Source organism: Strix aluco, chromosome 7 (genome assembly GCF_031877795.1).
Source record: "Strix aluco isolate bStrAlu1 chromosome 7, bStrAlu1.hap1, whole genome shotgun sequence".
Taxonomy (NCBI): domain Eukaryota; kingdom Metazoa; phylum Chordata; class Aves; order Strigiformes; family Strigidae; genus Strix; species Strix aluco.
Window position 1 is genome coordinate 38,743,783 of NC_133937.1, and position 23,915 is coordinate 38,767,697.

The 23,915-nt window shown below is 39.5% G+C and overlaps 1 protein-coding gene across 4 annotated transcripts in view; it reads left to right on the forward strand.

Moving 5' to 3' along the window:
* DOCK1 (dedicator of cytokinesis 1) overlaps positions 1–23,915 on the forward strand; it is a 312,269-nt gene that overhangs the window by 78,169 nt on the left and 210,185 nt on the right. For all 4 annotated transcript variants that reach the window (XM_074831522.1, XM_074831523.1, XM_074831524.1 and 1 more), the window contains 4 exons: positions 3,408–3,478; positions 4,967–5,073; positions 16,901–17,028; positions 19,456–19,551. In XM_074831522.1, the coding sequence (XP_074687623.1) occupies positions 3,408–3,478; positions 4,967–5,073; positions 16,901–17,028; positions 19,456–19,551 (402 nt within the window). The remainder of the gene's footprint in view (positions 1–3,407; positions 3,479–4,966; positions 5,074–16,900; positions 17,029–19,455; positions 19,552–23,915) is intronic.

Genomic DNA, 23,915 nt, shown 5'->3' on the forward strand with positions numbered 1-23,915 from the left:
TGTGGAACCTAGGAATTTCGTCCTCTCTATTAGGTGTGCAGAGAACTGTGACCATCAATTACTGCTTATTTTATTCTATTTAAGGCAAAGCTTTGACTTTTCTGGACCTTATTATTTTCACTTAGTGAGTTTTATTTCTTGTCATATTTAATTGCCTTTTAGAGTTTAGAAGGGTATCCTTGAACCACTGCGCATTGACTTAGCGCTTCAATAGGTTGTATTGGCAGCTGGTTCATATAATAAGTGACAGTAAATGGTTCTTTTCATATGTATGTACTTTGGCTGTGGTATAATACCTTTTATACATAGATATGAAGTAGTTTGAGTTGGCTCACAGGCTGACGTGCTTGTTGATGTCACACCAATCCTTGACTCGCATGTAAATAACATCCCAGAAAAAAAATATTCCAGTAATACCCTGACAGTCAATATAACAGTGAGTGTACAAGGAAGTTTAACTCGGTAACAGGGAAAAATATATCCCATTATTCATACGATGCACTGTCGTGTTTCTGCTTTCTTTCCTTTTTATTCTTCCCCTTTGCTAGTTTATTTGTGTGCTTTGTAGTACTTCAAATGACTGATTCTGTAACTTGATAAGGGTAGTAATAATTTGTCATTTGTTTTCCACAAAGAGAGAAGCCCCTTTGGGCAGTAAAATGTTTTTTGCAGCCCAGCTTGAAACTATGTATAATTATTGACTAAGTATGTGAGACTGATATTTCCAGCTTTGTATGTGTATCTACTGTGATCACATGGCAATTATTACAAAAACCTGTTTGATTAAAAATCAAACAATTAAGTTCTTCATTATTGTGTTTTCTCTAATGCTGTTTTGCATTTTCAAGTCTCTTAGGCATCACTGTGTAACTATGAAATTAAGATTTTTTTGATGTAGTTTGCCATGTAATTCTTGTAGAAATGAGGAATTTGAACCTTTGTCAGTGTGCTGCTGAAGAGTGGAAATTAATCTAATTTAATTTCTTTCATTGAAAAAAAACCCAAACCAGATTAATTATTTGTTTTTTCCTGATGTTATATGAAAAGACAGGAACAGGGTTTTTTATCTGCTGAATTTAATATTACTCACTTATGTATTCCAGTATCCTGGGAATAACCAGCATTGCAATTGTGCTACTGCTAACGAAGGATCTACTTTCAGTTGCAGCTTCTAACAGAGTAAAATCTACAGTGAGAGCTGCTCTTTTACAAGGGTTAATATCAACAAAAAGATATTTTAGTAGACCTTTGGATTACACAGATACAGATTTAATTGTGGGGTTGCAGAGTCTACTTGTCTGATCATATTGTCTGTCATATAACTGAATCAGTTGAGATTGGAAATTGGGAAATACAGTTCCACAGTTTTCTTTAAATTTTAAGATATTAAAGTTTAATTGGTTTGTCTGTAAAGTAGAACCTAAGTTGCTGATAATTCTTGTAACTGCAGGCTTTAGGTTGATGTTTTAAATAGTTTTACCTGAGAGTACTTCATTTAAGCTATTAAAGTGTTAATTTTAATGATTGTGCCAGCACAGTGTGAAATTTTAATTCAAGATATAAAATGCAAGCTCTTTTTTAGTATGTGTTACTAAACATTTATTGCTACATGCATTTGCATGATAAGCAAATAAAAACACAGCAATGGCTGCGGTTTATAACTGGTCATTAGAGTCCTCATCCATCAAAACACATAAGTGTGTACATAATGGGACTATTTGCATAATTACAGTTATGAGCTTGATTTCTGAGCATGTAAGTAGTCCTTTAAGCATACGTGGAAATGTTTGATGATCGAGCTTGACAGTTTAAATGGACTATGAATAAAAACTGGAACACCCTGAAATGTGCATCTAACCTATCGACATGTTTGGGTTTTGCTCTCTTAAGTGGTCAGCAAGCGTTGGCAAACCTCCCACGCTGGCTACTTGAAGTTATCCTTGGGACTTGTAATTAAACAATTGACCTCGTGCATTCAAGAATGGTGGAATTTGATTTAAAATTACTAAAGTTGTGGCAGAAAAGTGTAGTAGTTTGAAAATGGACAAGTGGTTTTGTATGTACCTGCGAGACAATACTCCTTGGGTCTGTTGCCCTGTGGCTCTTCTAGTATTAACAGCTACTGCTAAACAGAATTATTCTGTCTCTTGAATTCCTCTGACCCCGTGGAGTAGTGTAGTGTAAACACTTGTCACATCATGGCCTCCAGACTAGAAAAAAACTGATTAAAAAAGAAAAATACAAGGGCTCGTCTTCCTTCTAATCCAAAAGGGAAAGCACACAGTGCGCTCTTGGTGGAAACTGCAAATGCTAAGCCTTAAATCCACAAACAGAAATGCCTTGTATGGGGAATGAATTGTTCCCCCTTTTGAGGCAAAAACACATCTGTAATCAAATCGTTTGATATTATCAATAAAATGCAAAGGTAAGCAAAATAAGTCTGGCAGTTGTGGTTTATATTTGAATTACTGTGTGTTTTTTTTCTAGTCAGTGGATGCAAGAATTTGAGTAACCCCAGTAAAAATAGTGCATGTGTATAAGTTAGATTAAGATAAAAACCAAAGACTTTCTCCTTAGGGTTTCTTAGGTAGAACATTTTCTCATCTATGATTTGAAATAGAGTGTTTAAATCCATTTGCAAATGAAGAAGAAAAACCCCCAACTTTGAAATTACTGTTTGTGTAGATGAAATGATTGTTATCTGTGGTGTTACTAGAGGTCCTTTTACTATTGTCTAACCCAAAGTGTATTCTGGCATGATTGCATTAAATTGCTGGGCAGTAATTTTCAATTGCTGGATTTTTGCTCTTGATGCCTGTAAGAGAATGTTTGCTCTAGAAATAAGTAAATAATTACTAATTGTCACTAAGAAATGGAAGGATTAAATTAGTTAAAATTACTACAAAGAGTTAAAATATTAAACATTTGTTTGTATCTCCTGAATCCTTTCATTTTATACTGTGAAATGGAGTGACAACTGCAAGTTCAAGGGAAATTAGAAAGACCTGCAGTTCATTAGTGGTTACCAAGAATTCACTGCAGGGAAAAATGACAGCTGTGCATTTCTGTTTCATTTTTAAGCAGCTGAGGGAAAATTAAACCCCATCTAATACAGCATGGCTGATGAGAAAGTGCTTCTCCAGCTCTACAGAAAATGGGTAAAAGTGATTAGAGGAACATAACTTAGTTATGCGTTGTAGACCGATACGCCAAAAGGTTTCTATAACATGCTGGAAGGAGTTTATAAGTCTCTAATTTTGGTGTAAATTGTCTGTTGTCCCAGCTGAATCCAGAGAATAGGTAAGCCAAAGCAACTTACTCTTGTGTGATTCTCTTCTTGCAGTCTTTGTATTGCCTTTCAAGACATGAATTTCAGTCTTGTTTACTTGTTGGTTTTCTTTTTTTAGGGGGCAGCACTTAAATACTTGCCAGCTATTGTCAATGATGTGAAATTAGTATTCGATCCAAAAGAACTTAGGTGAGTAGAGTTAATTAAATGTGTAGTGTGAGCTTTATCTAGATCTTTATTTTACATAGATACACACACATATAAAAAAATATATACAGAGGCAATGAAGTGTGACCTGGGATGTTTTATCGCTTTGGTTTTATTACCTTTTTTTTCCTTGCAAATATTTTTAGGGCTACACAAATAGCCTGTTTTTAAGCCAGTGTGTATGGCATCAAGGTTTGACAAACGTCTTGAGAGACTTTGTAGTCTTGTTGAGTACAATCATGTAATGAATTATCTATTGGGCAACTGACATCAAAACTCTTAAGCTGTATATTTGATACTTCACTCTTTCAAGTATAAATTTAATGTAAATAATAACGGTTTTTGTTCAGTGAACCCTATTGCTGGACTGATGTTTCAGTAGCTCATAAACACAGGAATGTTGTTAGTAAATAGAAAAGGTAATAGGAAGATGTTTTAGAACAAAAGAACCATAGACAAACCAAATCAAAACTAGTATTTCAGTAGAACTTCAAGAGAGAAAAATCAGTTTCTCTTTCATGGTGCTATTACAAGGCATTTAAATTGAAAAAACCCTATTTTTTATCTAATTTGATAGCACAAACCCGTCTGTATATTGTCTGTTTTCGTTTCTATGTTCTGGTGTGTCAAAATAAGGAAAAAGAAAGGTAAATAGAAAAAAAAAGTATAATCTTAGTCTAACATTCCAATGGCCTGAGGAACCTGGTGTTTAGCTTCTGCTTGCCTGTACTGTAAACTTTTTTGCATGTACACTTATATTTCCTATGGGCCTAGGGAGTCCATCTTTGTAGAGTTTCTGGACTAAATCATAATTTTGATATGTGATAGCAAAAGTACTGGGAAAATATACCAAATGAAAAATACCTGTTTTACCCTAAACACTACAGTTTTTTTGCCACTTAAAGTATTTAAATTGAGATTGAATAGCACTTAGAAGTACTAAAACAAAAACTCCCAAGATATTAGCAAGCGATGCAAAATTATTGAAAAGTCTTTTAAAAATCTGTAATATGTGGAAGCTCAGGTGATGAGTCTGATGGTATTTATCATCCTAAAATGTGTGTTTCTGGGTTTTTTGGTTCCTGTTGATGAAAGCTTGTAATGTGCATTACCACTTTTTTAAATTTTTGGCTTATATGGTAATGTATTATTCCATTAATGGTATGTGATGATTGAAGTAAGCACAGACAACTGAAATCTGAAATCTAAAACCTTAAATGAAACATGGGAAAAGAGTGTAAAGCTGAGATGAAAGGGAGAGGGCAAAAGAAAAGACACAAAAAACCTTAAACAGCTGTATTAAAGACAATTCATATTTCTCTGAAATTCCTGTCTAGCTCGTTTATGTCTGGAAAAAGAGTTTGCTTGTCCAAAAGTATGTAATTGTTTATCATCTTCTGTGCTATTGCATGTTTTTGACGTATTTTGGAGAGAGATTAATATATTTTTTACTTGCTTCTTTATATGTAGCAAACTCTTTACTGAATTCATCCTAAACGTTCCCGTGAGCCGGCTCACAATCCAGAAGCTGTACTGCCTGATAGAAATAGTTCACAGTGACCTCTTCACGCAGCACGGTAAGCAGGACCTTTGCAACCATTAAGTTGTCACATTATTCATTGTCTCCAGCCCTCTGCTTAGTGCAAGGTTTGTCCTTGCTGCCGAACGCAGTGGAGGTTGTAACCAATTAAGGTTGTTCCGTTAGAAGGACAAGAAGATTTAAAATAAGTGGGGAAATGCTAATGGACGTTTACTGCAGGTTATAGATCATAAAGAATTGAAAGCAAAAACTTGTCATTCTTAATTTAAAAGGGCACTAAGCATCCAGTGTTATCGACATGTGTTATAACTTTAACTGTGATATATTTTATCAAAAACTATTAATTCAGCTTTTGTGCTTAGTGAACTTCTACAGAGAAAATGGAAGTTTTTGATGTCCTTTCTTTCCAAAGTGTCATTCTCTCCCTTTAAGCTGTCCCCTACCTGAAGTAAAACAACATATAAACCTTTTAGAGTGCGCCGTCGTCTGTGCTTTCTTATCTTCTCCTTTTACATTAGTGGGCCAGTGACAGGTAAGTTCAAGCACTTGTCTCACAGATTTCTTCACTTGAGGTGAAACATTTTATTCTTTTTCTAGATGACTGCAGGTTAAACTAACCTAAACTAAGTGTTTATGCGCTGTCAGAAGTAGTTAATGAGGGAGCAAATAGTCAATGGTTCAACGATAAAGGAAATTTGAAAGGATTCTTCTCTCAGATCAAAAATGCTGGGACCACACAATGCAAAGTACTGATAAAACAAACTTTTCTGGTTCCAATTTAAAAAAAGTTCTTGGTGGATTGGCTTTGCACTGAGAAGTCTTATACCAGATCAAGTAATGTCTAGCCACAGCTATGTAACTTCTGCTAGATCTAGTAACTTTTATTTTCTTTAGGTTAGCAAACAAGTATAATGCCAACACAATCCATGCTGCGATCTGTCATGCTCCTTAATTTCACAAAATTCTGTGTGTTTGTGCCTGGTGCAGTTCAGTGGTGCTGCTAGAATGTGGGGTATTGCATGGGTCTGGTACTGACAACTGTGGAATTCAGTACTGTTGCTCTTTCCACTTGAAGTTTTCTTTCTAATTTTGCACAAGCAGCAATGAAGAATAATGTTCAAAGAACAAGCTTTACGTTTTGATGGCACTTTTTATTTAGACTGAATTTGCAGTAAGGCTATTCTCCAAGCTTATAATTTGTTAACGAGTACCTATAAAATTATTTGGTCTATGTGATACATGTTACATGCAAGTTTAATCCTTAAACTTTGGGTAAAAAGAAAAGGTCTAGTGAGAATTAAGACTGGAAGATAGAGATCCTGGAGACTATGAACCTTTCAAGAAAGAGATAAGAGATTTTCCATAAGGAAGCTTTCAGTACAGTTGCAGTCCCACTTGAGCAACAAGGTATAACACGAGTTGTAAATGTACTTCCTTGCACTTATGGATGGTGGTGAAGTAAGAATGAATCTCTGAAAAACAGTCTACCAGCCATGTCACCAGACACTGCACCAGCAAATCCAAATGCAGTTCGTGGCTTTTGAGATCATCTTTCAAAATTATTCAGCCCTTTAGAGCCACATCATATAGTTTTATTCTGAATTGCAGGGTTTGCAAGAATAAAAAGGAGCAAGGCAGATGGAGTTGCTGGTGTTGGGGCTTGGGTGAAATGGTACTGGTCTTTCTGAGTCTATTTTAATGTTTGCTCTTTCAGATATGTACATCAGTGTTACTCCTTTGTTCATTCTCAGCTCACTGCAGTAGTTTTTCCTTCTTCTGGCTGCTTTTAGGTTGCAAAATCTTTGGGACAGAAGTCAGTAATATAGGTATTACACTTGACTGTCTTGGATAGGAGGAAATTGAGGTAACTCAGAGAAAGCAAGAAATTTTGACTATAAAAAACCTAAGGAGGATATAGGGGCACATCGTGTATTTGCTACCTTAATCTTTGACTTCCCTTATTCAACCAGTTTCATTTTCAGAGGTGGAAGGAGAAATTGCATGTGGCTCGTTTGTTTTTTAAACCGAACTCTCGAACTCAACCGTTTGAGTTGCAGCGAATGGTATCGTCCAACGTTATTGAGCTCTTGAGAAATTTAAATGAATCTGTTTTAATAACAGGGTCGTTAATCTGAACTCAGTCCAGTTTTGTTGACAGAACAGCGCTACTTAATGGCTTTGGATCTTATCAGGAGGCTGCTAACCAGGGGTTTTCATGTCAGTGGTTGTTAAGAATGTCTTAAATCTAACATGTTGCAGTTGAGTTGCAATGGAGATTCAAGGCACGTGTGCACAGTACCGGGGCAACACTGGGAACGACAGGATGGAGCCTGGTGCCCTGGAGGACTTGCAGAGCTTGGTGCAGAGGTGATGGGGCTGTGCCACTTCCCACGGGCTTGACTGGCACACCCTTCTACGTGGTTATATGGGACCTCAGATAGGTATTTTTGTGTGTGTCAATAAACAAAGCATTATCTTAAAAGCTTCTCTTGCCACTGGTAATTGTTTATAAAGCTCATGTCTGCAGAACCAGTTGTGCTGGGAACCTTTCATAAACACTAAAATTCACTTGAAAATAAAATAAACCCCTAGCCACAGCCTTTGTTAAATTTAGATTTATTTTTTTTCCCCTTGCTCTGTGAGTTTGAGTTCTTATTACTAAAACATAGTTCGACTGACTCTCCTCCTCCTCATTGATTCAATAATTTTTAACTGATAGGCAATACTTTCATATAAGTATCCAACTAATCCTGTATCATATTGCAGAAATGAGATTTTCTTTTCAAAAAGCAATATGCAGTACAGGATTGTGGAATTGATGGAAAGCTGTAAAATGTACAGAAAATCAAACAGCATTTCATCAGTGTATTTCTGTTGGAGAAAAATGCTCTAATTCTGTGCCTTGGGAGGTCAAGGAAGATTTATTTATGTCTCCAGAGGAATTAAAATTCAAAATACATGAATCTATGAAGCTTGAAGGATTTTGGAGCGAGAGGGGTGGGTGTGTGAAATAGTTTGGTAAAGCATTGTGCCTGAAGAACAATGTTGAGTGATGGATGGTTCAGTGGTCTTTACGAAACATGAAGAGTTTGGGACCTTGGAGGAGAATGTACTATGGTGTTGTGGCTTGTATGTCTTTAAAAAAGGATGTAAAATAGAGTTTTAAAACTTGTTCACTTATTTTCTGGTTATGTCATGTGCCATTTATGTTTTCTTCTGAAATTCAAGGTGATTTTTTCTTCTTTGCAGAACTTGCACTTATTTTTAGTAAGCTTTTTTCAGCCTTGGCAGGAGAACCCTGTACATTCCTTAGTTTTTGGTGGTTTTGTCCTAACAGTGTGGCTCATCATTGAGTCCTAGTACCACAGTGAAAAAGAAAAATCAGTGTGTAGCCAGGCCGACAAAGCAGAGGTAGGCAGAGTGTGTATTTGTATATGTCTATTTGATAGAATAATAGCTAGGTGACTTCAAGGAGCACATTTTTTCAAGCTTGTGGTTATTTATGGAGGCCAACAAGTAGGAATCATCTCTGTATAGATGAAATCTGTATCAGATCTTTGTGCTTCTAGTTTCTGTCCTTGAAACAACAAATATTCAAATATCTCTAAGAAGATTTTCCTATTGATTCCCGCTAACATAAAGACAGCTGTTTCTGCCCGTTTTCAGAGGTTGTATTCATTGAGTTCAAGGCTTGTTTTGCACATCATAGATGATCTGTCTTATATCCCCTCCACGTTTGTATCAGTAATCTGTTCTGGCTTTGGCAAAATAAATGCGAATTTTCTTCTGGAGAAGCATAAAGTTGCATCTTGTTTTCCTCGAGCGTGGGAGATAATCCCTATTGTGGTGATTCTCAATTGCTCTTTTGATTTTTGCACGGTAGATCCGTGTTATACATCGGTTTGGTCTTTGTTCCCTTTCTTATGTGAGGAAATGCTTCTGGGAAGATTACTGAAAAGATCGTTTGGTGGTGGCTGCTGCAGAAGTTCTCTGCAGTGTTTAGCACAGCCATTTCCAAGGGCTAAGTCACAGCGATGATCACAGTGTGCCCTTTAGGAGTTTTTTCAAGAGCTAAACTGCCATGTTTCCCCGTACTCTCTATGGATGACTTATCTCATTTTTTGTGTGTATATATTGCCCAGGTAGTGGTATCACAGGATAAAGGATAGCTGTGAGCAGGCAGATTGGCAGTCTGTGCTTTGGAGGAGCTCTTTTGACTCTGTCCCCCTCCCAGGTGTTTGTAGAGAAGAAAATTATTGGGCAGAAGCCCTTTGCGTAGGGGCTGGATGCTTCTGTGGGGTCTCTGAACACCCCAGTGTTCATCTGTGCTAATGGGGATATGCAGCTTTTTGCATGCAGTAAAGCATTTTGATTTGTCAGTGATTAACATCCTGATTCAGCAAGTTGTGATTTTGAGACTTGAATAGAGCTTTATATGTACTAGTTCAGTCAAATATGTAGACATCTTGCTCGGTGAGGACATAAGTACATCAATATGTTCTTACATATGCCATACATAATATTTTATGTATATATCCTTAAACATAAGATAAACATATAATAATTATATAAAAATAGCTATGTATGACTATATAGAAGTAAATGTGTGTATAAATAAGTAACACTTACTACCCCACCACAATAATTTACACAGATCTGTTATGGTGCACACAAAATCTTTTTGGTCTGTGTAAAGCAGCAAATTTTTGACTGAGACCAACCCTGTATCTCTTCTTCCTTTCATGTGCCTCTCCCTGCTAAAAAAACCCCACCTCAAACCCTGAAACAGAGGAAATGTTTCTTTAGATTAGCACCTGAAACAATTCTGTGTTGAAAAAAGTCTTCTGTATGTCCAAATATAAGTATGAATTTAAAAATTAGTGTGAAACAGTTTTATAATAACATGGTGCATGTTTTCAGTTCTAAGTGTGTAAGTACTTATGGTTGGTAATTAAATGAAGTGGTTTATCCTTTCAAATTTCAAAATTTTGGCTTGATGTAAATAGTGATTTATCTGATTTGTTTCGTCCTGTAGAGTTGTTTATATTCTCTGTTGCTTTGTTTTACAAATGACTTCCAGCTAATTAGCAAGTGAGATGTGTAGCTGCTGTGTTCTTAAATAGTTAGGAAATCTAGTGATTTCTCCATTAGGAAATTGTTAGTCTATTAAGTATTAGTAGAGAGCATATAGCATTTATAAGAGTTCTTATTGTTTAATTACAACTAAAATTACCACCTTTCTTTCCATGCTGTGTAGCAGAAGCAAGGTTTCTAAGCATAGGTTTCATTTTTTTGGCCACATTAACTAAATGAACCATAAAATAAAGAAATGCATTTGTCAATGTCCCTCCAAATGAAATGTTTTTAAATTGACAAAAATTTATTGTGTGTATTTAGCTTCAGCATAGTTCCTGTGTCAGTGTTTCATTTGAAGTCTTTGCTTGGATGCTCATAAGTTGATAATGCCTCCTGAACATCCTTTTATAGAGATTAATATTTTATTCTCCCTGCACGTTCCTGTGACATTAATCATTGTGGGTTGGACTTGTGCAGTAGAGAACAGATGTCAAATTATTGTTGTCTGTAATCATTGTGCATCATACTCACGAGCCATCTTCAGAGCTGCTTTTGAGCAGGAGACTAATGTTGTAGACTATAGATTTATCAAGGTTGCCCATTAATCAGGGCTGGGAGGGGTCTGTGACAGGCAGGCTGATGGAGGTTAACCTTTCCTCTTCTATACTTTTAAGTAATCAAGATACAGTTGATCAACCCAATATTTTTCAAAATAGTTTATAGCAAAAGATGCACTTAAAGTCTTATCTTCTTACAGAGTTTATTACAATAGTACTAGATTAGTTTAAAAATATGTATAGATATTTGTGTGTGTTGGTGGGTTCCATCTTTGGATTTTGTTGCCTTCTAGCCCTTGTACTGTAATAGAGGTATTTGGAAAACCTTAAAACAATGGAGTTGTTTCAGTAGCTGTTCGTGGTTCAGTCCAAAGTGGCGCTGGGATCTGCTGTGTGATTAGAAACCAGTGGGACAAAGATACTGCTCTACTGAGGGGGGGTTGCTGGAAGGGACTTTGCAGGGAAGGAGCGGCGGGGGCAGCGTCCCGGTGTCCGTGAGCTGCGTGCTGCCTGTCCTGGCAGGAGCTTCCCTCGGCAGCAGGGCTGGGGAAGTTTTTCTGAAACCCTGCAAGTAGGCCTGTAAAAACTGCAGGAGAAAAGAAAAGGATGTAAAAATCATGATACTCAGCTAGGTGCTGAGTATCACGAAGTGCTTCTTTGACCCCAGGCATAGCTTTCGTCTTTCCCGTTGGCAATACATATTCCTTTTTGCCTACTTCAAAGTAAGCTCTGTATCAGTATTTCTTCCATAGCGTAAAAGTTCTGCTGGTAATTCAAGGGCCAGGTAATCTTTAGAAAGATTTCACAGTGTTGGTGCTTGCATGGTTCTCTAGGGTGTGGCTGTTTGTTTTGTTTTGGTTTTTTTTCTGGTGGTGGTTTATGTGCTGCTTTGTTTATTTTTAAAAATCTGGGAAGTATTTGGATCTTTTCATCAAATACCCAACACACCTCGATGCTTTGTTTTATCCTCCCATGTTCTAAAACCTGCAACAACTACAAACCAAACAGCAGATGTTCACAAGTTGTTGTTGAGGGAGGCAGAGACCCTGTAAGGTGGGAACTGAGGAGCGTTGTCAAGTCTGCCCAAGGGAACTTAGTCTTTTGTATAGGTTGTGTAATTCCAAATGAAGTAGTATGACAAATCAATTAGTTTTTCCTTTCTCAGAAATTCAACCTGAATACCTTCCCTATTGATTAGAGGGTACTCTAGACAATCTAACTCAAAGGTGACACAGCTGCAATTTTCGCCTTCTGCATGCTTGCAGATATTAAATTGATCTTTGACCGCTCTCTACTAGTGGGGCTTAACGGGGACATGAAACATTTTCAAACCTCTAATTAGAGGCCTTTGTAAGTTATTAAAGATTGATTCACCTCGCAGGCTTCACAAAGGCATGTTCATATGTCTTTGGAGTGCTTAGCAACTAGGCATCAGGGTTCATTCTCTTCACTGCATTTGGTGAAAGGAGCTGTTCTGGGGTTGTCTTAATCTGCTTTTTTCTTTCCATGTTACTCAAATCCTAAGGTAACGACATACACTGAGGTTTCACAAATGCGGAGGCACAAGGCTGCAATCGCAAAGCGTCTCTGGGGCAAACAGACTTGAGCTGAACTTCACTGGGTTGAAATTTCTATGGAAAAGTGGTAGTTTATGTTGACCTGCATCCTGTCACATCAGAGCAGTCCGAGTGCTTGAGCAAGAATGGTAATGTTTTCTGGGACAGGAGCTGAGTGGTCAAGGGCTGGAGCAGTTTAGAGGCAGAAGTTTAAAGCGACTCTGAAATGGCAATTGTACAAAATACATGGTGAGTCAGTACCAGGAAAACCTTTTTTATGTAATGGCTGGATCTTCACTCATAATTTCCTTTTTCTATTCAGGGGGGTGCTGTGTCTTTTTTTTAGCTACGTTTATGCATTTGAAATATGTGACAGCAAACTATTACTTTAAATGCACATATATCATTGTCTACCGTATTAGAGCAGTTTGAAGACTTCATTTTTATATAAATAGCTTTAGACCATTTAATGAGCATCCTAGTAAATAAGCTCCTTCAGTGAGGTCGATTCTGTTTAGCCATATTTTTTTTTTTGCGGAGATCACCCCACCTCCTTTCACTTTTGAATATCTGTGTAGATTTAGGATAATATAGTTGTAAGCAAGTAATGGGAACTTTTGTAATCAATTCTCTGCTACTTAATGAAAGTGAGTATGAGGGGATGTGATGAAGTCATGGCTAGGTGTGTTTTCCCATGTAAATACACTGCAGGGTCTAATGTTTGTTTCTTGAGGCAAAAACTTCAACAAATGCACCATGTTTTTTTCTTTGAGTTATAAAGCTGGAAGTTAAATGACCAAGAAGCAATAAAATAGAAAAACTCTGCGCTGAAGAAACTAACTCTTCAAAGTACTTTCTTTGAACGAAAGCCCACTCGTGCATTTCTGGTGAACACGTACTTAGGCGAGTCACTTGAGACTGAAGAATATTTCTTCTGAACTACTAGAAGTCAGGTGTGCTTATACACTGTTATTTCTCATCCTCCATGTGTGAGCTTACAAGGCAGAATGAGGATGCTGCTGTTTCAGTTCCTCTCTAGCATCTTGTTGAGATGGAGTGCTTTCTATTCTGCATTATAGCATGATTTTTCTTGATTATTTTTTACGTCAGTGACTTTTATTTTCCCCCACTGTGCAGTTTGCGTGAGCAGGATTGCAGCCTTTGTGCTGTGTGTCTCGCTGCAGGGAGGAGGTCATGGAGGTGCTTCTCCTGCTCTGCAGATGGCTGAGGGCTGTGGTCCCCGATGGCCTGGGCGTCCTGAGGCAGCTGCAGAGAATAGTCCAGATCTTTGCACTTGGGCCTTATGGCACTGGCTGAAGGCTTCTGGCAGGCTTTGGACAGAGACTGTTTCCTTGTGAAGTCCATCTTTGTTTCATCCATCCCGTTTCTCTTTTTTCGTACCAAAACCAAGTTCTCTTGAGCCCATACCTTATCACTTTAGACTCATCAAGTGAGAGTAACTTTCACCTTGGCACTAGGTTTTTAATGTCTGTATCACTTCTTCCAGTGCAAGCCAAAACACACCACCATAAGCATGTATTGATTTCTTCATCCTTGGCACCCCTTTGCCTCCAAGCTGTCACTTTTTTCTGGTACCCGCAGTGCGTATTTGAGCACTGGTGATACAGAATCCGAGAATCATCTCGGTTGGAAAAGCCCTTGAAGCTCCTCCAGTCCAACCATGAACCTCACACTGACCATTCTCAACTCCACCAGATCCCTCAGCGCTGGGTCAACCCGACTCTTCAACCCCTCCAGGGATGGGGACTCCCCCCCTGCCCTGGGCAGCCCATTCCAACGCCCAACAACCCCTTCTGGAAAGAAATACTTCCTAAGAGCCAGTCTGACCCTGCCCTGGTGCAGCTTGAGGCCATTCCCTCTTGTCCTGGTGCTTGTTCCTTGGGTCAAGAGACTCATCCCCCCTCTCTGCACCCTCCTTTCAGGGAGTTGTAGAGGGCGATGAGGTCTCCCCTCAGCCTCCTCTTCTCCAGACTAAACCCCCCCAGTTCCCTCAGCCGCTCCCCATCAGACCTGTGCTCCAGACCCTGCACCAGCTCCGTTGCCCTTCTCTGGACACGCTCGAGTCATTCAGTGGCCTTTTTGGAGTGAGGGGCCCAAAACTGAACCCAGTCACAGAGGTGTGGCCTCACCAGTGCCGAGTCCAGGGGTAAGATCCCTTCCCTGTCCCTGCTGGCCATGCTGTTGCTGATACTGCCTTGTCATCCTGTGCTTGTAACCAGCAGACTGTGAGCTGGGTCTCAGTTTTCACTATGATTTTGAAGTTGGCAGCTGCGTGGGGCCCATGCAGTGTAACTAAATAGTCTGTTACAGTAATACCTTTTGCAGCACTGACACCTTGGCACCTGGGGTGCGGCATCTCATGAGTACTGACAGGAGTCATCAGGAGTGGTCGAGGGTGGAAGCACACATTCTGTCTCCAGAAGTGTCTTCAGCAGAATGTGAAGCTGGTAAAGGTACTTAATTCTGGTGAATTGAAGCTAGGGTCACCATGTTTTGGTGATGCAGATCTTTGTCATCCTTTGAGCTACCGGTATTTGCTAGAGCTTCTCAGCACCAGTTTGCTCATTCTGTAACTCCTGCCTATCCTGACTGCGTCTGGGTGCTGGTTAGGTCCACTGCAAAAAGACAGAGACCAAATGTGTATGAGTGAAGGGAGTGTTTGGTTGCAGAAGGAGCTTCTGCTGTTGAGTAGCACTCTGCTGCTACGAAGAGGAGGCTTCCTAGTGTTGAAAGTGTTACTTTGAGCTATCGATCTCTTGGCTTCTCAGGAAAGTGTTAGGTATAACCCTAAATAAATGCTTTCACATTGCAATGTGGGGTGATCCCCTCTTAATTGAGATTAATCATCAGTTTTCATTCTTTAGTCTTGTGCCTGCTGCTGTGGTCTGGATGTTACTTGTGCTCTTGATGTTGGGATGGTGATGCTTACTGGTCCAGACCTATCTAAAATCCTCTTAAATAAAGACTTAATTGAATGCTCATGAGCATTTCAGAATGTTGCAGGGACTTCAGCTTTTGTGTGAGAATAATCTCAAAGCAATGATATAGTCGTTAAGGACTGCCATGAACGCTCCTCTTGTGAGTCATCCATATGCCATCAAGTCCAAGCAATTTGGGTAATACACCAAAAAATGTCAGTATGTTTTATCTTTCGTGTGGCTGTCAAGAGCTTCATCCATATTTTCCCAAGTACTGTATAATTAGAGATCTCACGGGCCAACAGCCACTGTAGCATTTGACAAAGTGAATTCTTCAGTCGTGTTTTCAGAGATCACCTGCCAGGTAGATTTTTGCAGTACAAGGGCAACTTTTTGGAGTGACCTGCATTGTGATAGCATATGTCCATCTGTTGGAAAAATAAAAATTTCGTAACAGGAACTATTGTTTTTCAGGATACTTGGTTCACCTGTATATACACGCATAGCTGTGCTACTTTCTATCTTATATGCAGGACTTCTCTGACAGAAAGCTGCCAGCCAGTCTGGTAGTGCAGCCCTTTTGGCACAGAGACGTAGTACTCCTTCCTTTGGGCAAAGCAGAGCTCACCCCTTCCACACGTACGTGAGATAGTTGGGCAGATCGGGAGGGAAAGGGATGTGGGAACTGGTGGCTAGTAGGGTAAAATAGCTGGAAAAGTGTCACGGTTTTCTTCTGATCCTGCTTTACAATATTATGTAGAGGAGATGGAAAAATACCAAAATGCTCTTAATTCCTATTTGTCCTTTTCTGCTCTCCTTTCCCTCACCCCCAAAATATCTTTTAGTACTATGCTGATGACATACACACTGTGTAACTTACTCATAAAGAAATAATGATGATTAAGTCAGGCTCTGATGGACAAGAATAACCCGTTCCCCTCCTCTGGGCATGGATTTATTTGGGGGCTGGGGATGGGGAAGGCTAAAGGGTTTTAATTTCCCTCTTTCCTGCTTTTGCGGATGAAGTGTGCACGCTTCAGGCCTCATGCTGTGGCTGGTTGCAGCTGATGCCACTGTGCAGAAGGCAGATATCTGGCTGTGCCATCTCTCCTGAAGGAAAACGAGCGTGGTCGGGTTAAGAGTGAACCCTAGGTCCCAGGGACCCCTCTGTGCAAGACAGTTTGCAGGTTAAAAGTTAATTAGATTCATTAGATCAGTGCCCCAGTGTTACCTGCTGGTAGGTTTAGGAGTATCAGTCTCCTCCTTATTTCCCTTATGTTCTTGACTTGAGCCAAAACGTTGAGCTCTGTTATTTAGCTCCATTTTCCTCACCTTCCCTATCTCTGCAAGTCTTGTGCTCACCTTGTACAGGCAGCTACACCTGAATACCAGCATAAAAGATTTCAGCAGCATTTTCTGAGCTGACCATCACTCTGCATAGCATCACACATCTCGGTGGGTCCCGTCTGTACGGTTAGGGTATGCTGCACAGGTAAGGTAAAGGAAATTTAACACACCTTGCCAGCAGTCCACTGCTTCATTTTCACTTGCTTAAACTTTTTCAGGTTTTTACGGTTTTGGTTGAAAAGCAGGTGACTGGAAATCTGGAAGTAACCTTCTTTCTTGTGTGTGTTTTTTTTTTTTAATCTTATGTAAGCACTGAAGCAGATTGGCTATTTAGGCAGTGCTGTGAAGTTATTTAAAGCTGTGTATGTAACCTTATGTTTTGTGTGCAGACTGCAGGGAAATCTTGCTGCCAACAATGACAGATCAGCTGAAATATCACTTGGAAAGACAAGAAGATTTGGAGGCTTGTTGCCAGTTGCTGAGTAACATCCTGGAAGTGCTTTACAAGAAAGATGTGGTTAGTATTGTATGGTTCTGTGATGATTAGCACTTAAAAGAAATGGATCTTAGTAGAATGAATTAAGCAGGTAACTCCTGATGGCTTAGATTTTTTAATTTTTTTTTTATTTTCCTCCTAACCAGTGTCTTTTAAGTTGTCTTTTTAGGTATCCAGTGATGATGATCTGTGGTATCTCAGGATGTTTTGCTGTTTCTGGGGCACACCCAACACAGCACTGTTACTCAATAACACTCTCCCAGACATTGATTAGATAGTGAGTAAACAGATATTCTTAGGAGTTCAGCCTTTCTCTTACTTGGTGTCTAGCCTCTGCCAGGTGGCAAATGTATTGTGTTTTGTTTTTTTCCACAAGCATTTGGGAAATGCCCATTTGAGTTGAGAGTGCCCTGCTAGGCCAGCCTGAAGTGCCGGGGTGTGTGTGTGTGTGTGTATGTGTATATACATGCGCACGTATATATATGAACATATAGTTTTGTTGACACAGCAAACTTGTTTAGCTCTTTGAAATGCCATTTAAAGTTAGCTAGTAGAATTCACCACCTTGGTAAGAGATAACCTGAATTGGAAAGTGACAGCTTCCGCATGAATATTACAACTAGTGTAATTGTGTTACTCGGAACGTGAGCGTATGAGCCAGTTGCACAGGAGGACCTGTGCACTGCCCTGGGCTGGTTTGCAGATGTGTAGCTTGCATAACAGTCTCTTTTTTGTGTGTGTCTTTTCTCCACTTCACAGAAATATGCAAATATTAGTGCTTTGCCAGAGCGCCGTAATGATTTGATGATGTCTTAGAGAAGTTTGGGCTGATGTAGCTGCTGCCTGAACCTTTGGTCCTAGGTAGAATCATACACTAATTTAGTTGGAAAGGACCTCAGGGGTCAGCTACTCACATCGTATCCAGCATCTTATTTGACTATGTTTTTTGGGCTCGTTGTGATTTCCTTTCTTTTTTTTTTTTAAAGTAGTTCTGTGTGACTGCTTCAAAGAGTGGGTTATTTAAAAAAAAAAAAAAAATTGTTTTTGACAGCTTGGCTGCTTCCTGCCACTCTTTGTTGGCTGCATTTCTCTCCCTGGTAGCAACTCCCTCGCAGCTCCGACACCTCCTGGGCTGAGCCCAGCTGGAGTGGGGCTGCGGGAGCGGGGCCGAGAGCTGCCCTGTGCTGCTCGCCGTTAGCTGCCGGCTGCGGGACGGCTGCGGAAAATAGATACTCATTTGCTGATGGAGCAGGGGATGGAGAAGGGGACGGGGGAAGGGAGGAAACGCTGCGAGTGAGGAGGGATGTGAAGTAAAATTGAGAACAGGCGGTAGCAGCTGGGAATGCAGAGAGGAGGAAGGTCTTGGAGAGAAGTGGTAGGAGGGAAAGCAGGGCGAGCTGAAGGGTGGAGAGGAGCAGGGTGCTGAGATAGACACATTCTTCCTTGGGGATGCTCTTGGTACCAGAATCGTAAGGTTTATCCCCAAGACAGATCTGTCAGCAGCAACTGGAGCAGTACCTGTGTGTATATGTACTGCTGATGACTCCTTCTTCAACTATGCAAATACATTTTTCATGTATGTAAGTCTGCCTTTGGTAATTAAGCATAACCTAATGATAAGATGTGGGTTGTTATAACAGATCCAAGGGCAAGAAAAAAAATGGTTCATCAGAATGTTTGATGGTCAAGAAGCTGTTTTATTTAAATAATTATCTGGGAAAACGCTTGCAAATGTTGGCGATAGAATCACTTCCCCTTTCCGTCTCAAAGACACATTTTGAAGTCTCCTTCAGACTAATGAAAACTATGAAGAAGACTTCTTATAAAGTACAAGATGGGAGCAAAGCTCATCTCTCTTCTTTCTCCTTGTCATGTGTGTTTGGCTTCACTTCCTGTAGCTGTCATTCTGCCTGAGGTTTCTGAACTTGTTTTTAAAAGCTGGTTGCGCTAAATACTTCATTTTCAACTTTTTCAAAAATAGTGGCAGATTACTTCTAATACAGAAATATTAGTTGGAAACAGGTGACTGAAATTGCAGTTCCTTAACCAAAGTTTTGCTTTGCCTTTCTGTTTCTTTTAATGGAGCTGTTGCAGAACAGCCCTCCAGATTTGGTAGTGCCTGTGGGCTTTTGATGTTGGAAAAATGACTTAGGAAAATAAGATTATTAGGTAACTAAAAGTGATAAGCTTTGCTATATTTCCAGGGACTTGCTTTTCATTTAAATTAACATGTACTGTTACAATTATTTATCAGTAACATGTATTAATAAGATAGACATTGCATGGAGTTTGTTAAAATGGGAGACATCTTCTGCTTTTGATCAACAGCAGTGAGTGATGTTTTATTTAACTTTCACAAGACAGGCAGATTTAAAGGCAGGCATAAATAGTTCAGTTGTACTGGTGCCTGTTGTATCTAGTTACCACTAATTTATTCTTTTTCCTTAGGGGCCAACGCAACGACATGTCCAGATAATCATGGAGAAGCTACTGAGGACAGTAAACAGAACAGTCATTTCCATGGGACGTGATTCGGAGCTCATTGTAAGTGTCTCTTGATGTAAACTTAAATACCTCTGTCACATCTCTTTGAACCTGCCTGTAATAGGATTGAAATCCCAGGTGACCCAAAGCAATCAAAACCTGCTGTAACTGTCTTTGTGTTCGGTAAGCTGCAAAACAGTGGCTTGTAATTTTTCAGTGGTTTACACAGGGGGAGAAAAAAATAATTTAAAAATATTGGTGGCCGGGTGATTAACCAGACTTTAGATGTCTGTGTTAAGCAAAATGAAGTATTATTTATAATTAGCCAGCTGAAAAGCGTGGAAGTGAGACTTGCATGTTTGTTGCTACATCGGAAATCATTTGACTCGACAAGCATTTACTTGTCTCTTTTGACTACAACTGAGATAACCGAGATAATGGCAGTATTCAAATGCTTGAAGAATAGAAGAGAGCCTCAACTTATTACTTTTTGAAAGTCTAGAGGAAGGGCTGACACAGTAGCTGCAAGTTATCGTGTTCCACTTCAGTGGCGTAGCGCTGTGATTTTTAAAGCCTGACATTTGAATTTTTCAACTGTATTATTAATGCTGGTCTAAATAGTGAAAAAAAAATAGGCCTATTGACATGTAGAATGGGGGTAGATCTGAGTGTGTTTGCCTTTACCTTAGAGTCTTCCTTAGGTGTCTGCATCTGGCAACTAGTATGTAGGAGACAGGTCAGGGTGCACTGGGTTTCTCATCTGTCGGTGTAGCTGTCCTGTTCTACATTAATTTGGTTCAGTGTGGTTCCTTAAAAAAGGTTTTATTTGTCAGTCAGGTACATCTGAGTCCATTAGTACTTTTTTTTATCTCTCTTTTCCAATTTTTATTTCTCTGTGTAACTGCACACAGTGATACGTGACTCTGAGGTGGCCTCTGTCCTCAGCAGAGGATCTTACCCTCTGCTGTCCCGTTTATTGGCCATACGGTGGAGCTTGTGTTGGCAAACATGCTACAATTTTAGCTTTGATTTTAGTGCGTTATCCGCTAACTTTTTTTTTTGTCTTCCACTTTTATCCCTTTGATTTGCAATAATTGTTTTTGTCGTAAGAAAGTGATAATGGATCACCAGATCCATTGTTGGAGCAAGCAATGGTTATGAGTAGAGATCATTCTTAGAGTGTTACAATGCTGGATGCAGTAACAGTCAAAGGAAGACAAAAGGTTTACATGTTGTTACGTTGTGTGTTACCACAGAAATTATTAATAATATTCAGGATAGATATCTTAATTTCTTCTGGACAAGGGCACAAAACTTCTTCCCTGAGTTGTGGAGAAGGTGTAGCCTTGTGCTACCTATGTACAGGAAATGTCTTCAGTTAAGATTAAGTTGTGAATTAATTATTGTTTTAATGAACATGATTTAGATGACATTTTAAAATGCTAATTATTCCTTTAGCATTTATCAAATTACATTTGAAAGCTTCTCCTGTATATATTTTAACTAAGTACAGTTGTATGAAAAATATCCATAGTGATCATGAATACAGCTTGAAATCACCCGATCCACAGACTCTATAATTATGTAATGAGTATTAATAGGACTGGGTGTTTTCAAGGAGTACTTACTCCTATCTTAAAATTTAGTCTGTTACAGAAAGGATCCTCCTCCAGTCAACCAGTAATAATTGATTTTTGTGGCATCAGTAAAGTAGGAAGAGTAAAATGTGAGCGATAATTAGCAAGCATAACTTGACTCTTTTGGGTCAGAATCAGATCGAAATTATGTATTAACTTTTGTCAATACTAGTACAGTTTTACCTGGGAACTTATATTGGAGAATTAACCCTAAGGGATGAGTAGGAAGGAGTTTTAAAAATAAAGGATCTTAAAGAGGCATAGTTCAAGTAACAATAACTTTTTCAAATGAAGTACACTACAGAACATAGCAAATTATTTTTTATATATAAAGATAGCTATACTGGTGTACTAAAGTTGGTGTGTTTTCACCTTGAAGAAATACTTAGCTGTGTCATCTTCATCCAAAACCTAATGTTGCATAATACATTTTAAATATAAAAAACCACCTTGCATGAAAAATACTGAGAAATTGGCATTTACTGCTATAGATGTGAACTCTATGTCCATTAAGATTTATCAGCTGTTAGCTTGGTCCTTGGCAGCCTTCCCCTGAGGATCCAGATTTGTGTAGCTCTGGCCAACGGAAGCCGCAGTCGTCCTCGTCGGAGACAAGGCCGCTGTTCTGTTCGGTACCAACACAGAAACCCAGATTCATTGTCCCCTTGCAGTGTCGGTCAAGTTCATGCCACTTCACTTTCTCTCTAAACCTCTGTTCTAATCGCGGTGCAGCTGCTGTGGCGTTTGGGATGCCTGAACTTTGGATCTATAGGGGCAAACATCAAAGAGAGTTGTTTTGTAGAAACTGTTTCAATTTCTATTTTAATAATAATCTTTGTTTACCTTTCTGGGTTGGAGACTTGAGTGACTTAGGCTCGTGGTGTTTCTGACTGTGTGGTAAGTCAGAGCTGGTGTTTCTGGGTGGCTGGAGTTCTGTGGGATCACCAGAGGATTTGAGCAGTCAAGTGGAAATGCTGTTCTCTTGGAACAGAGGCGGCAGAAGTGGAAGGCTTAAGCCTAATGTGACTTTACATTAGTGCACAAAGATCCTCGACAGAAGATGGGTCGCTGGATGTGCGAACGCGATGGGAGCACAAGGCACTGAATTGACTGTTTCAGGAGGATATGCAATTAGAGGCTATTAAAGGTACCATAAATAATTCAAATTACCTTCTCTACATTATAACCTATGGGTAAGGATCTGTATGTCTGATGCTGAATGACTGTTACCAGTTTCCTTTGGAGAAATGTTGACGAAAGATGGATGAGTTGCAGTCCCTGACCAAAACCCTGACCCTCAGGGTCGGGCAGGGACCAGCCCGCAGCGATGGTGGGACCAACACGGTCATCGGGTCGAATGCATTTGCCTCACGGCGTAACAAACATCCCACCTGAAGCCAGGAAATAAGAAAGAATTTTGGTAACTCTTAACCTGACGCCTACCATACATCGGTCTGAATATTGGAGCTGTGGGGCACAACCTTCTAAAGGTTTTTGTTCTTCAGTATTCTGCAAGGCTGTGTCTCGCACCTGTGGCAACACTGCTGTCTGTTAAAAGTTAAATTGCCAGTTAACCATGTTTAACTGCAGGAGGTGCCTTTTCTACAGAGTCAAACAGACTGGAAAGATCCTCCAGTAGCCTCTTTTGACATTGCACATTTATTTTGAACTTCTGCTTCCTTAAATGTGTGAGTTTCTAGATCAAAATCATAAGGTATTTTTATCATATACCTTTAAAAGACAATTATCTTGAAATAAGGTAGGCCAGCGGTAAGAAGCAAAATAAACAATAGAGTGTGATAGGTTAAAATCTGATTTGACCATAATTTTGGTAGAAGTTGGTAGCAAGAAGACTTTAAGTTAACCTTTGTGATACTGTACGCTCTTTTCTAGCCTTCAGAACTTGTAGAAAAAAGAGAATCCAAACCCACAGTTTCACAGGTGTCTATTAACCAAGATTAAGCACATTCTGGCCACTTACACAGGTTGTTTCAGTGAAAGCCGTGAATTTATATACTTGGAAATCAGCATTAGTTTCCAGCCTGCCATATCAAATGAGTATTTAACATGCAAGAAAAAAATCTTGTCCCCATTTTAATACTCGCTATTTTTGGCGGCTCTTTCCTCTGGAAGTCTCATGGTGATTTTTACTTGGGCCATTTCTGAGTGAGGAGAAAGTTCTGTGTGTGTTACTGTGGGGAAGGTAAGAACGGGATGCCATCTGTGGGTGCCGAGTTGCCTGACGTGGGGTCGGGGTTCGTTGCTGCTCACAGAAATTGGCTGCTTGGGCGATGTCGGCTCATGCCTGGAGCTAGTCCTGCGAATGGCGCAGTGGGAGATCACCTATAACAAGATCACAAAATCTTTCCTGCTGAAGGACATGTTGCCTGAAAAAAAAAGTAAATTGAGCATTCTTCCTCAGGTCTCTTATTAAGGATAATTTTAAACCAGCTTGCCCAGTAACTTTTGAAGAATGTTGTGTTCCGTGCGAGTCAGCATATTGGCCTCCTTCGGTAAATCAGAGTTGACCGGCCACGATGGTAGGTCTGAAATAAATCACGACTACTCCCTACTTCCTTGTGGTCAGCAGCTTGGTATGTTTTTCATTTACAAAGCCAAGAAAAACAAGCTAGTTGCTGAGCTCTTTAATTTCAGAAAGGACATCCAGATGGGGTTTTTGGATCCCTATGTGTGTACAATTTTTGGAAGATACTTCAGTTGGCAGATTTGTGCAACTGTATGATCATTGTCTATGAAACGGACAATCTTGGTTCCTTTATGTGGTGG